This window comes from Danio rerio, chromosome 8 (genome assembly GCF_049306965.1).
Source record: "Danio rerio strain Tuebingen ecotype United States chromosome 8, GRCz12tu, whole genome shotgun sequence".
Classification (NCBI taxonomy): Eukaryota; Metazoa; Chordata; class Actinopteri; order Cypriniformes; family Danionidae; genus Danio; species Danio rerio.
The window spans coordinates 56,076,304-56,090,600 of NC_133183.1; the positions used below are offsets into that span (position 1 = coordinate 56,076,304).

The 14,297-nt window shown below is 36.5% G+C and overlaps 1 protein-coding gene across 2 annotated transcripts in view; it reads right to left on the reverse strand.

Moving 5' to 3' along the window:
- Positions 1-1,703: 1,703 nt before the first annotated feature.
- The window catches only part of qars1 (glutaminyl-tRNA synthetase 1), a 32,859-nt gene continuing 20,265 nt past the window's right edge, over positions 1,704-14,297 (reverse strand). Inside the window, exons 18-23 of one of the 2 annotated variants that reach the window (NM_001423662.1) lie at positions 10,726-10,827; positions 10,516-10,608; positions 8,486-8,613; positions 8,326-8,392; positions 4,778-4,903; positions 1,704-1,968 (exon numbers count right to left, since the gene is read on the reverse strand). In NM_001423662.1, the coding sequence (NP_001410591.1) occupies positions 1,918-1,968; positions 4,778-4,903; positions 8,326-8,392; positions 8,486-8,613; positions 10,516-10,608; positions 10,726-10,827 (567 nt within the window). In that variant the 3' untranslated portion in view covers positions 1,704-1,917. Of the gene's footprint in view, positions 2,659-4,777; positions 4,904-8,325; positions 8,393-8,485; positions 8,614-10,374; positions 10,609-10,725; positions 10,828-14,297 lie in introns of both variants that reach the window. The other variant, XR_012383632.1, reaches the window with a different exon arrangement.

Sequence of the window (14,297 nt, forward strand, 5' to 3'; positions counted from 1 at the left end):
GCTGTGAAAACACCCTGCTGAAACGAGGGGGTTTCATGGCCCTTTAACGGAAGTTGTAAGTCATCCGGGTACTTCTCGCATACTGATTTTCGAGTTCTATGAATTCAGACATACTACTCGACTCGCATACTGATTTTAACGTACTGTATAGTATATAAGTATGCGATTTCGGACGCAGCCATTGACTTCTGTCTACTTGTTTGTCCATGTAAGTCATTACCGGTTTAGAGCTTGGAATGTGTCAAATTGTCAATAATTATATCCAGGTGTTTGACAAATCCACGAACAAAGAAGAAACTCCAGGCTTGGATCAAATCGAAGGTGAGTAAACGGATGGAATAAAAAGAAATACAAAATCTTCTGACTCAATTCATTTTCCAGGCCACATTTTTTTTATTGAAATAACAGGGTTCATACGATCATGGAAAACCTGGAAAAGGCATGACATTTTGACATGGCATTTTCCAGGCCTGGAAAAGTTTTGATAAACAGAAAAACCCACAACGTTTTGGAAAAGTCATGAAAATTAGTTTAGCAAGTATCTGACATTACCATATTTTGTATTTCTGTGATGTATATTGCGATGTGAATACAATTTCACCAGATGATTTAACAGGTTTATTTGGATTGATTAGGGAGATTTTGTCGAGGAGTGAATCTCAGATAATATTTAACAAATAAATTACAAGCATAGATAAATAAAATTTAGTAAAGATGAAAGTGAATTATAGTTTTCAGGTATTCACTATTCTGGTAAAGATATTGAATAATCAACACTGCGTAGTCTTTATATTATTTAATCTTTATAAAAGAGGATACAGAACACATTACAAAGTCCTTGTTGCAAAGGAAGATTATAAAGGGTACTTAACTGGCCTGCTTGCAGTCCCGACCTGGCTCCAATAGAGAATGTGGTGCATTTTAAAGCACAAAATGTGACTGCGAAGACCTACTGTTGCCCATCTTAAGACTTGTTTGCAGGAATAATAGGAGACAATTACCCCTGAAACACTTCATCACTTGATGTCTGAAACATCTTTTAAGTGTTGTGAAAAGGATCTGCAACATTACAAAGTGGTAAACGCTTTCCTGTTTCTTTACTGTTTTTTTTTTTTTTTTTTTTAAAGTGTTGCAAGAACCAAAATTGGAATACAGGTTTATCTTGAAACAAAAACACAATAAAAATCATGAGAATCACCTTAATAAAAAAATGTTAATTGTATTGTCTGCAATAAAAAACAAGTCAAAGTAAGTTTAGAAATCACTACTTTGCATTTTCCATACCATCCCACCTTTTTCTGATTTGAGGTTGTACGTTAACTTAGCACATTTTTACATATATATTTCATGTATTTTTATGCCTTAATGGAGTAAATAAACTTCCACGCAAGGACAGGCGGGAACCCAGTAATTGACAAAATTCCATCAGACTCTCTGAAAATAACGAAAATCCATCCTGACGACCTTTTTTCCAGTCTATTATAGCAACGGAGAACTTTAATCCATGTAAATGAGGACTGAATCTACTTTGAGGCGAGCTGTCCTTTCCCCCGCATCCTGCACAATTTTTGTTTCATACTCACCTGTAGAAAACTAAAGTGAATCTCTGGTTATCCACAGGTTTTTATATTATCCAAGAAAGATTCATTTAAATATGAATGTATTTTCCCTTTTAGAAACTGGCCAAAAATCGTTTCCACTCATTTGAACTTCAAGTGTAAAAATATTTTAATTAAATATTGGACTTCAAAACCCCAGCAGAGTGAATGGGTTACACATAGGTAAGCTCAGGATGTGACAGTCATAACAATGAGAGTTTGAATACAAACATACTGAATTCCCTGGTTAATTAGATTTTATTGACAGGTTTGTGATGCATAAATGTAGTCAAAGTACGGTCTCTGTCCTGAAGTCTGATCATATCTTTCCTGGATCCTCCTTGAGTGTAACAGTCCTGTTGAACACCAGCTGGAGAACAAAACAAAACAAAAACAGTATACAAGTTAAACTCAATGTCATGTTCATTTGTTTATTCACCGCCGATGAGCGGGCGCTGCCATTTGAATCTTTTTGGCTCGAGACTTCTGGTCTCATTCACTTCCATTCATTTTTTGACGTTAAAAACTGCTCGTTACGCTGCTTGATGTTGCAATTTGATATTTTATTATTATATTATTCTACTTGGTCTGTGTAGTCATGCAAAAATTTGTTTGTAGAGCAAGTAGTTTGACCGTTTTCTGCCGTTTATTATCCCTAGTCATTTCTCCCATAGGCGACTGAATCGGAAGTTCTAAGACAATCGCGAAAACAGTCGCACTTCCACATTTTAGAATAAGGTCAATAAGCTGGGATATTATAAGCATTGGTCTTCATTCAACAACGAATCGGAGCGTGACGTAGCAAGTAAACAATTCAAGCAGGGTTTCAACTAACGATTATTTTGATGGCCAATTAATCGGATAAAAGCATAACTTACTCCCTGGGCATTTATATCGAAGTTGATATTTTAGACGCATAATGGTGTTTCATAACATCTAGCTTTTATGGGGTGGGTTGTTGCCTGGAGGACCAGGATATGCACACATTCACTAAGGACAATTTAGCTTACACAATTCACCTATAGCGCATGTCTTTGGACTGTGGGGGAAACCGGAGCACCTGGAGGAAACCCACGCGAACACGGTTAGAACATACAAACTCCACATAGAATTGCCAGAATGGCCCGGCTGAGGCTCAAACCAGCGACCTTCTTGCTGTGAGGCGATGCTGTCAACCACTGCAACACTGTTTCGCCCCTAAAAGCATAACACTTTTTCTTTTTATTTGGCATTTTGTTTAAATCAGGGTATTATTTATAAAAGTATACTTTAATAAAGTCGATACGTGGCTTTTGTATTTCATTTATCTTTACTTGTGACGTTTTAAACCTTAAATGAAAAACATTGTTTCATATCGCACAGTAAAACTTCTCTAAATATTTAAAATAGAAGTAAACAAAAAGCAAAACAAGTGTTGTACTCCTGTTATAGTCACATCATTAAATTAGGACATAAACATCATGAAAATGGACACATTTCTGTGTTTTAGAGTAGCAAAAGTCAGCAAATTAGGGTAAACTTATAGCGTAGTAAATGGGGGAATACAACAAACCTTTTTTTATAATGCTATTTGCTGAAATAATAATGAAAAAACAAAACTCCACAATGGTGTAATCAAGACTTTAAATTTGATTTGGGTGCGCGTGACATGATTTTGGCTGGCGGCGCGCATGATTTGTTTTGTGATTTGAGCGAACAGTGCTGTGTTGTACTGCAGTGCGTGTGAGTTGAGTTGAATATGAAACACTGCAGACATCTTTATGATCCGTGATCATAGAGATAATCAGATGATCAATAATTCTTGGCTAGAAATTGCAACAGCCGTGGGAAAGGAGGAAAGTTTTTGTTAAAAGGTTTGGAGGGTTAAGTTTGTTAAAGCCAAAAGAGGCCATGGCAAAAGTGGAGACCCAAAAGTGGAATTTTTTTTTCTTTATTAAATATTTTCCAAATGATGTTTAATAGAGAAAGTAAATCACAGCATGTCTGATACTATTTTTTCTTCTGGAGAAAGTCTTATTTGTTTTATTTTGGCTAGAATAAAAGCAGTTTTTAATTTTTTAAAAACTATTTTAAGGTAAAAATTATTAGCTCTTTTAAGCTATATATTTTTTCAATGGTCTACAGAACAAACCAATCTAATACAATAACTTGCCTAATTACCCTAACCTGCCTAGTTAACCTAATTAACCTAGTTAAGCCTTTAAATGCCACTTTAAGATGTATAGAAGTGTCTTAAAAATATCTAATCAAATATTACTTACTGTCATCATAGCAAAGATTAAATAAATTATCATTAAATTATTAAATAAATAATAATAAAATTATTATTAAATAAATAATAATAAAATTATTATTAAATAAATAAATTATTAGAGATGAGTTATTAAACTATTATGTTTAGAAATATGTTGAAAAAATCTATTTTAAACAGAAATTGGGGGAAAAATAAACAGGGAGGCGAATAATTCTGACTTTAACTGTATATATTACAATTTGAATTTGTTGAAATTAAAAAATTATAGATATTAAATAAGCAAATATTTCTTTTTGAAACAGAGGTAGAAGAAGAGGTTAACTTTGACTCCACGAATGCAACATTATTAGCCTTCTGTAAAAACCACAAGACTGACTAATTGTAATATTCTACTGCTGCTGTTGTTTGCTGATTTTAAATATGGGCTCTCACCTCATTTGCACCAATTAATTTAAGCTAATCTAAAGCTAAAGAGGTTAAAATATTGGTAATTATCAATATTATACATTAGTTGTTGCAGCCGTAAATTCAAGTCAAGGAGGAACACAATTTTGCTATATTTCTTAAATATTTGCAAACCACATGGAGATTATCAGACATATTTGGTGGTGGTGGTGGTGACAATTACTGTGATAATGGTATCAAACGCTGCTTTATTTATGATTTGCTTGCTTATGTCGGAAGTTCTGGTTTCCCATTGTGAATGAGACAACAGATAAAATCCATTTTTCCATGCAGGCAAAGGACCCTCTCTTTTGTTACATTTGGCTGCTGTCTGTTTGGGGTGTTCATGGGCAGCTTTTCGGTTCAGACAAGATCAGACCCAATTCATTGCAAGATGACAACATAGTTTTGTCTGCACTAGCTGTTTGGCGTTGGCTTGGTGTGTACCGGCCTTAAAATAACAGAAGGTTTCTGCAAATACCTTTTCGGGTGTGCTGTCAGCATCCACTGAAAAGTAGCCCACTCTCTCAAACTGGAACTTGTCAAACACTTTGGCTTTGCCCACAGAGCGGTCCACTAAGGCACTTTCGATAACTGTTAAGGAATTCTGAAAATGACAAAGACAATTAATGATCATTACAACTTCCATTCATTTGCTCAAAATAATATAACCAATATGACTAATGATATTAACACCTTTTTTTTTCAGTGTTCATACTACATGCTACATAAACTCTCTCTAATACTACAGTAATAACAGGCAATTATGCACAATTACACGCAACTAAGAAGAACAAGAAATTAAAGGGATAGTTCACACAATTTTTTTTAATTTACTCACTTTTGAGTTTCTTTGTTCTGTTAAACAGATATTTTGAAGAAAGCTGAAAACATTGACTTCCATAGTAGAACAACAAACACTAATGAAGACAATGGTTACACATTTCCAACGTTTTTCAAAGTATTTTCTTTTGTGTTCAACTGACGATCATAGCTCAATGGTCTAAAACAAGATTTTGAATTTTCAGACTGCAAAAAAGATCATAAGGGTCTTTTGTTTTAAAAAAGATTGAGATTATACATGATACAACTATTTAAATATCTGGGGTACATATTTAAATATATTTTTGAGGCTTCAACAAATCTAAATATAGGAAGAATACAATGAAAGAAGTTGTGCAAATTAAGATCTTGATTTTGAGCAATGCATATTTCTTAAAGTTCATCAATTACAGATAGAAAAAAAATGAACAAAACGTCTTGATGAACATTTCTGGCATGAAATAACTTTTTCCCCCCACATATTCTCTTGTTTTTTTATACATACTAATCAAACAGGAGGTCACAAAGTCCATCATTTTAAATAATTTGTAAAACACAAAACACCAATGACAGAGTATCCGCGGGGTGTTAAAAGCATTGAAAAGTCTTAAATTTGATAATCTCTTTGATAATAGCCTTGAATTTGGTATACAGATTCTTGGATTTTGTTCCAAATGTCTTATTTTACTCATTTATTTTTGCTTTTCCTAGAATTAGGTTATAATACCATAACAAAATGAACTGTTACTAATGTAGGCAAATTAAAAATTCCTGCAGCGTAACGTTGAGTGCATCTCGCGCTCCACATCACAACAGAAAGCGCAAAAGTGTGCGCACCTGTTATTATGGTTACTAGTCAAGTGAGGTACTGAACAAGATAGTCGCTAGCCTAGTTTGTTGGCTAAAATGGGAAAAGTGTCGGTTTAATCCGCTATGACCAAGGAATCCCAATTACATTTAGGTCAAAACTGTGCCAGGAAATAACCACGACGCCTACTGCTGTTGGTGCTGGAAATCTTTTAAGCTGGCGGCGATGGGTGTTACAACCCTGGACTCCCATACGAGGGGTGCCAAACACACCGCATGAAGTACTGCTCGTCAGCGCCAACCACCTATTGTGCGGTTCTGTGCACCAAAGACCTCTTTGGTTACTAAAACAGCGTTGGCTATTAGTAATGATGAAATTTCCACATTAAGCATTGTGCCACCACAGCCAAGGAACATCCTATTTGTGGCTCAACACCAACTCTGCAGGCAGAGGTGACGTGGGTCCTTAAAACAGTCTCTGAGCACCACTCTTATGCTGTGTTCACACCAGACGCGGAACACGCGGATAAATCGCGCTATTCGTGCGTAAACAGACGCGTGAACATTTGAGTTTACTTGCTGCATTCGCGCATAAAATCTGCTTCATTCGCGCGTCAAATTCACTTCAGAACAGACGCGGATTTGCGTCATGGGCAGAGCATCTGTCTGCCGGTGACTGTAGCATCGTTGCTAAATGGCTTACCTGGATTTTACTAAAAGAATACCTGTGTTTATGTGCTTTATAAAGGCTAAAAAAACAGCACTGATTCATTTGGAGCTGTGTCTGAGTCCACTAGATCCTTTCAGAGGTGCACCCAGCTCTGTGAGCTCATAAACTCCTCCAGAAACTTAACCTGGATGATGGAGGCTTTCAGCAGTGCTTCTGATTGAGTCGAGCCCAATTGTTGTCAGTGGGTGCAGGAGGATTTTCCCCTGGGACACCAACAACAGGCGCTATGTCATAATCACGCCCCCACAGGAGCAAGCTCTTGATTGGTTAACGCGGCGTGAATGTCTGCTGGAGTTCAGATTTTCGTACTCGAGCGATTTGAGCGCCGCATGATGTCTATTCACGCATTTGCATTGAATTAACAAGTAAATCACTCTGCGCTTTTCTGGTGTGAACACAGCATTACACATCGAATGAGAAGATTACAGAGGTTTTCAAAACCATGTTTTCCGACTCTGAAGTTGCAGCTACATTCTCCTGTGGAAGCATCAAAACTGCATCTATTACTGAATTCGGATTGGCTCCTTTTATAACTAAAGAACTGACTGACCAGGTCAATAAGGCCAACAGGGTTGTGGTCATGTTTGACTAGAGTCTCAATAAGAAAAGTAAGCAGTTGGACCTTCATATTTGCTACTGGGTGGACGACCACGCTGTTGTGTATGTATTAAACATAACTGAAAATTTTAATAAAATGTTTTATTTAATTCAAGAAGCCCACTTGTACAGAATCATTTTCTAGGGTTCAAACTTTATACAGATTTGACATTTTCCCCTCAATCTTCTGTCGGAATGGGTACAAAGTTGAATTGAATTTCATTTGAAATGGTATTAAAAGGAGAATTTAATTTGGAGGATCCCGGGGGTGCCCTGAATGAGAATCTAATAAGAAAGTGCTTATAGTGGTTCATTCATTCATTCGTTATTTATTTAATTAATATTCTCATTTACACCAAATATGATATTATTGCATACTGCTTTATAATGTAGGCTTTGAGGATTAGTTCACTCCCCCCCCCCTTTGGAGCTTTGAATGATTAGTTGAGCCACTGAAGTAACATAAAAAGTTTTCGGTTCCTTTTATAAACATTTGAGGACCATTACTGTCTATGGAGGATGAGAGAGCTCTCGGATTTCATCTAAAATATCTTAGTCTGAAGATGAACAAATGTTTCAGGGCTTTTGACTGACACAAGGTTGAGTAATTAATAATAGAATTGTTATTTTTATGGCAACTAGCCCTTTGATACATATTTCCGTCACTATTTTTAACCACGTATGAAGAGCATCTAAATATAGTGTTGTCACTATTCACCAAACGGTACTGAAATTTGAAAAATGTCCATTTCCTGCTAACATTTGAGCGCTGTTCAGTATGTTCTTAAACACTGCTGATTGCCCACTGTGTTCATGTGCTGAACAGAAATGACTGTGTTAGCGGTGTTTAAATACGCTCCTAAATGTTAGCGGGAAATGTACGTTTGTAAAACTTCAGTAGACTACTGATTTGTAGCGATATTTAGTATGGTGACAACACATATACTTGCTGCAAAAAACGGTTTTACATAAAGTGTAAATGTAGCTACTACACATTAATAGCATATTACTAAGAAAATGCTATTTTTACTTAGCATAATTAGCCTTTAGTAGCTATTAGCCTTATGCCTTACTGGGTTAATGTCACTCAGGAATCCAGCAGGAACTTCCGCCGGGTCCTCTGGGTTTTTATGAAGAAACCTACAGATAAAACCACAAAAGAGTGAAGATAAATCAGACCTTAAATATGGCAAAACAAAAACTTAGGGCTTGTTAGTAGGCTAGGAGACTTACAGTCTTTCATAGAGGCGCACTTCACACAGCAGTGGCTCGCTCACCCAATGAATAAACGCTTTGGGTTTCTCTGCAGTGTCGGAGCTGACGCAGGTCACCTCGAGCTCACATACTTTACCACGGTCATCCTGAAGAGAGAAAAATAGGATTTACTCCTATAACAAAATATTATTAAATCCTTGCTAAAAATGTGTTGTACACAATCTTATTTATGACGTTTAACATTCATATAAACGACTACCAATTAAGCATATTTTTTAGCAAGTAAACAATGATTTGGTGTATTTGTACACTCACCGGCCACTTTATTAGGTACACCTTACTAGTACTGGGTAGGACCCCATTTTGCCTTCAGACTTGCCTTAATCATTTATGGCATAGATTCAACAAGGTACTGGAAATAATCCTCTGAGATTTTGCTCCATATTAACATGATAGCATCACGCAGTTGCTGCAGATATGTCGGCTGCACATCCATGATGTGAATCTCCTGTTTCACCACATCCCAAAGGTGCTCTATTGGATTCTGGTGACTGTGGAGGCCAGTTGAGTACAGTGAACTCATCATGTTCAAGAAACCAGTCTGAGATGATTCGCACTTTATGGCATGTTATCCGGCAGGAAGTAGCCATCAGAAGATGAGAACACTGTGGTCATAAACGGATGATCATGGTCAGCAACAAAACTCGGGTAGGCTGTGGTGTTGACACACTTAATTGCTCAATTGGTACTAATGGACACAAAGTGTGCCGAGAAAGTATCCCCCACACCATTACACCACTACTAGCAGCTTGAACTGTTGATACAAAACAGGATGGATCCATGCTTTCATGTTGTTGACGCCAAATTCTGACCTTACCATCTGAATGTGGCAGCAGATATTGAGACTCATCAGACCAGACAACGTTTTTCCAATCTTTTATTGCCCCATTTTGGTGAGCCTGTGAGAATTGTACTCTCAGTTTCCTGTTCTTAGCTGATAGGTGTATCACCTGGTGTAGTCTTCTGCTGCTGGAGTCCTTCAGCCTCAAGGCTCGTCGTGTTCATCAGCTGGAACCAGTCTGACCATTCTCCTCTGACCGGTGCTATCAACAAGGCATTTGTGCCCACAGAACTGCCGCTCACTGGACATTTTTTATTTTTCGGACCATTCTTTGTAAACCCTAGAGATGGTTGTGCGTGAGAATCTTAGTAGATCAGCAGTTTCTGAAATACTCAGACCAGCTCGTCTGACACCAACAACCATGCCATGTTTAAAGTCACTTAAATCACCTTTCTTCCTCATTCTGATGCTCGGTTTGAACTGCAGCAGATCGTCTTGCCCATGTCTACATACTTAAACGCATTGAGTTGCTGCCATGTGATTGGCTGATTATTAATTTGCATTACCAAGCAGTTGGACAGGTGTACCTAATAAAGTGACCAGTCAGTGTAAACCATCAGGTCAATCTATTTATTTATTTTTTGCTGTGAAATCTTTACTTAATTTTTAAAAATTTGAATCATGTATTTATTGGGTTCTACAATTCCTTCATGTTGTCCTAACATAAACCGATTAAGTTAACAATTGTTTTCGCAAATTTAAGTGGACTGAACATAAAAAAATAATAATTTGAGTGCGTCATGTCTTTTGCCCCCTGCCTAAACATAAAAACACTGTTTTAACTTTTAAAAATGATTCTTTTAAATAAAAATATTCATGGATATACTGTAAAAGCTAATATTTATGTGCAATTATTATAAGTAGGGTCAGCACGATGGCTCAGTGGTTAGCACTGTCGACTCACAGCGATAAGGTTGCTGGGTCAGTTGGCATTTCTGTGTGGAGTTTGCATGTTCTCCCTATGTTTGCGTGGATTTCCTTTGGGTGCTCCGGTTTCCATGCGGACATGCGGTATAGGTGAAGTGGATTATCTAAATTGGCCGCAGTGTATGAGTGTGTGTGAATGCGAGAGTGTATGAAGTAATCAAGTCAACGACTAAGGTCAATCATAATCAAGATCATGCAAACTAAGTAAACAGTGTTTCACCTTGATGACACGCTGTACAGAGATGACGTATCCTGCATATCTCAAGCCCACTGACTGATCTGGAGTCAGGCGCTTATAACCCTTCTCCATCACCTGCAGCAAACCCAGAACAAGACAGCAAAATTAAAATCATCTATTAATGGGATGCCGGATCAATTCAAAACTGATCCACATGTAACATTTTCCAAAAAAAAACAAACAAAAAAACACCTCTCTGAAGTCGCTCTGCTCAATAAAGATGGTCTTTGAGAAGGGAACCACATGGCTGCCCCTTGCTTCGTTGGCTGGGAAGTCTGGGACTCTAAGCTCCTTCTGAATAGGGGAAAACAGAGCAGTGATCTTTAGTAGCTAAAGAGATATTTAATCCAAACATTTATACGGGGAAAATAAGTATTTGACACATCAGCATTTTTATCAGTAAGTAGTCAAAGATTTGGACCCCCTTCAGTTTGCCTACAGGGGAAAGATGGGCACCGATGATGCTGTAATGTGATTTTGCTGCTGAACATATCCAACAGACAACAAATTATGTAAGGATTTTATTTATAGATTTTAGCTCAGCTTTTCATTCAATTCGGATAGATATTCTCCAGCAAAGATTACTTGATTTGGGAGTGAATGGTGATCTTTTTTGGTGGATTAAAGATTTCCTTTTAAATCGTCCTCAAAAAGTAGTTGTTAACGAAATGGTGTCTAAAACAATGATTGTAAACACAGGAGTTGCACAAGGAAGCATAATCACCCTTACTTTTTTCTCTTTACACAAATTAACTTAAAACCCAGGATTTAGGTTTTAAGTTATTTAAATATGCAGATGATATGGCACTTGTAGGCCGGTTGCCTAAATAGGAACAGAAGGAGATACCTTGTACTCAGGGCTTTACATTAACTTTTTTAATCACCGGCCACTGTGGCTAGTAGTTTTCCAATGTTACTAGCCACTCTGCATTTTCACTAGCCACAATTTTGTTGTTGAAAAATATATTTTATATGCATAAATTTGACGTTGACATGCTAAAATTACTTGATTTAATTTTTGTGTTATGTCCACATGCCTCATTCATTTCACTTTTTGTGTGTCGAGTATGAGTTTGCTCAATTAGCATGAGCACATGGGTCATGGTTTCATAGTGTTATATTGCAATTAGTTTTTATTTCACATGACTTTTTTTAGAGCTCAAAATTAACAATGTACAAAATTTATCTCTATAACCACACGAAACACTAATTATTTCTTAGCCACACATTTTTAATGTGTCAAAACAAGCAAAATATAGCTGTATACTATACTTTTTATTTAACAAAACATTTCTTTAAAAAGAAAGAAAAGAAATTGACTTTTAAAAAATAACTAATGTCATGTATCAAAAATATGCACGGGAATCTGTCGTGGCTAAAGATCTCTCGGATCACCAGTTAACTGCACATAAATGGAGAGTTCATCTCCCATTAAAGCAATATTTAAAAAAATAATAATAATTAAACCATTTTAACAAAAATAAAACAAATAAAACCGTAAGCAAATAAAAGCAGGTGAAACATAATGTGATAATGAAAGAATAATCATAGCACACGGTTAACTTTAGGCCATTTAATAATCTGTTCGAAGTGAAAGCAACCGGTGCTGCTTACAAAAAGACACATTTTGACCTCTTAAAAGCATCAGGACTGTGGAGGCATGTCCATCACTTTTTGTCTAGTTTATTTGAAAGAGAACCGATGACAGTTGCGTTTCCAAAATCTGTTCCAGACACGGTTGCTTCACGATTCGGGAGCGCGCACGCGTTAAGCAGTCGCGCGCACACGTTTCAAGAAGTCGCGCGCATCACATCAGCTGATCATTCTCTCATTCGGTATTCATTTGCTTTCTTCTGCTCGCGTGATCACAATTATTTTACTTCTCGATTTAAGATCACATTTGCAAGCATATTGGGTCATCCTTATATTATCAAACCCTGCTTTCAGGAAATCTACAATTTAAAAATTATTTTCAACCAGCCAAAGTGGCTAGTGGAGGTGTCTGTCTGACCCGCCAAAGCTGAAATCTACCCGCATTTGGCGGGTGTTAATGTAAAGCCCTGCTTGTACTAGAACTATATAAATTTGCTTCAAAATTGGTGAAAAAGGAGTTCACTGAAGATCAATTTTAATAAAACCAAGGAGATGATAATTAGCATAAACAAAGTAGTCCTTAGTAAAAGGGTGAAACCTCTGGTCCTTGAAAGACATGAAGACAGTTGGATGTTTTAAATTTTTAGGAACATTTATTGATAGTGGATTAATATTCGAATGCAGAGTGCATTTTTAAAAAGCAATGCGGAGATGACATCTATTAGGAGGTTACAATAATTTGTTGTGAGTCAACATGCTATGGGGATGGTATACAAGAACTTGGTTGAAAGTGTTGTGAGTTTTGCATGATTGCATAGTATGGACTGTTGCCAATTAAGGAAAAGCAAAAACTATTTTGAGTAGTTAAAATTGTCAGTGCAATTGTAGATAAAGCACAAACACAACTAAATGAAATGTATTAGATGAGAATTAAACAGAGAGCACACATCATTATTAAAGATCGTTTCCATCCCTTAAATATATAAAATTTCAGCTTCTGCCATCAAAAAGACATTTTAGGCAACCTCAAGTAAAGAAAAATGTGTATCAAATGTCCTCTGTGCCGAGTGCCATTAGAATTTTAAATACTGGGTTCTATGTATAGGGTTTTAAATTGAGGTTTTTAATGTGATATATGTGATGATATTGAGTGTATTTGTGTTGAATGTTTTTTCTGTGATGTGTGTAATGTGAACACTGATGTGTTTGTGTGGTGAAGCCAAAGCTAAATCTCCACTTGTGGACGATAAAGACAGTACAGTAAAGAAAAAAAGAAAAAAAGGGGGATTTCTAAGCGGTCCATTCACACAAAAATTCCACCAGATATAGGCATCAAGCCAAATATTGAATTCATACAAAGAAGTCAGAACATTTATGCATAGAAGTTAGAGCTGCACGATTCTGGCTAAAATGAGAATCTCAATTTTTTTGCTTAAAATAAAGATCACGATTCTCTCACGATTCTGTAGATGCAAAATAAAGGTATGGTAAAAACAAACATGGCACAACATCGATAATAATATTATGTGTAGGTCTACTGGCTTTTATAAATAATCATATTTTACTTATAATAATTCTGATATATGCTTGCAATCTGTCATTGACAACATTATTAGACTATTTTATTCACTGGTAAATCAGACATTTGCCATTATCAGATTATATTCAACATTATATAGGCTAGAGTAGTTATACTGACATTGTAAACATTTATTTTCATGTAATGTAATGTAATGTAATGTGTGTATTTATATAGCACATTTATTGTGTATGGCCATACACCCAAAGCGCTTCACAATCATGAGAGGGGGTCTCTCCATACCACCACCAGTGTGCAGCATCCACTTGGATGATGCGACGGCAGCCACAAGACAACGGCGCCAAAAAGATCTTGATCCCGATTCGAACCCTTAATTCAGCATTTGTACGATTCTGTTAAATATATTTTCAAGTTCAGGAGAGAAGAAAAGGCGGCTGCATGAGTCTTTTCATTCTTTCACATACGTTGCTCTGCGACATGGACACCTCCAAATGATGTAGAATGAGTCACATACTGTTTTTATAAGGTATAATTCACCTAAAAATGTCATTTTGTCTTAACATAATAATGTTTTCGCGATCGGGAAATCACATGTGACGTGAGCTGCTGACCGAGAGCTGAGAGCGGAGAG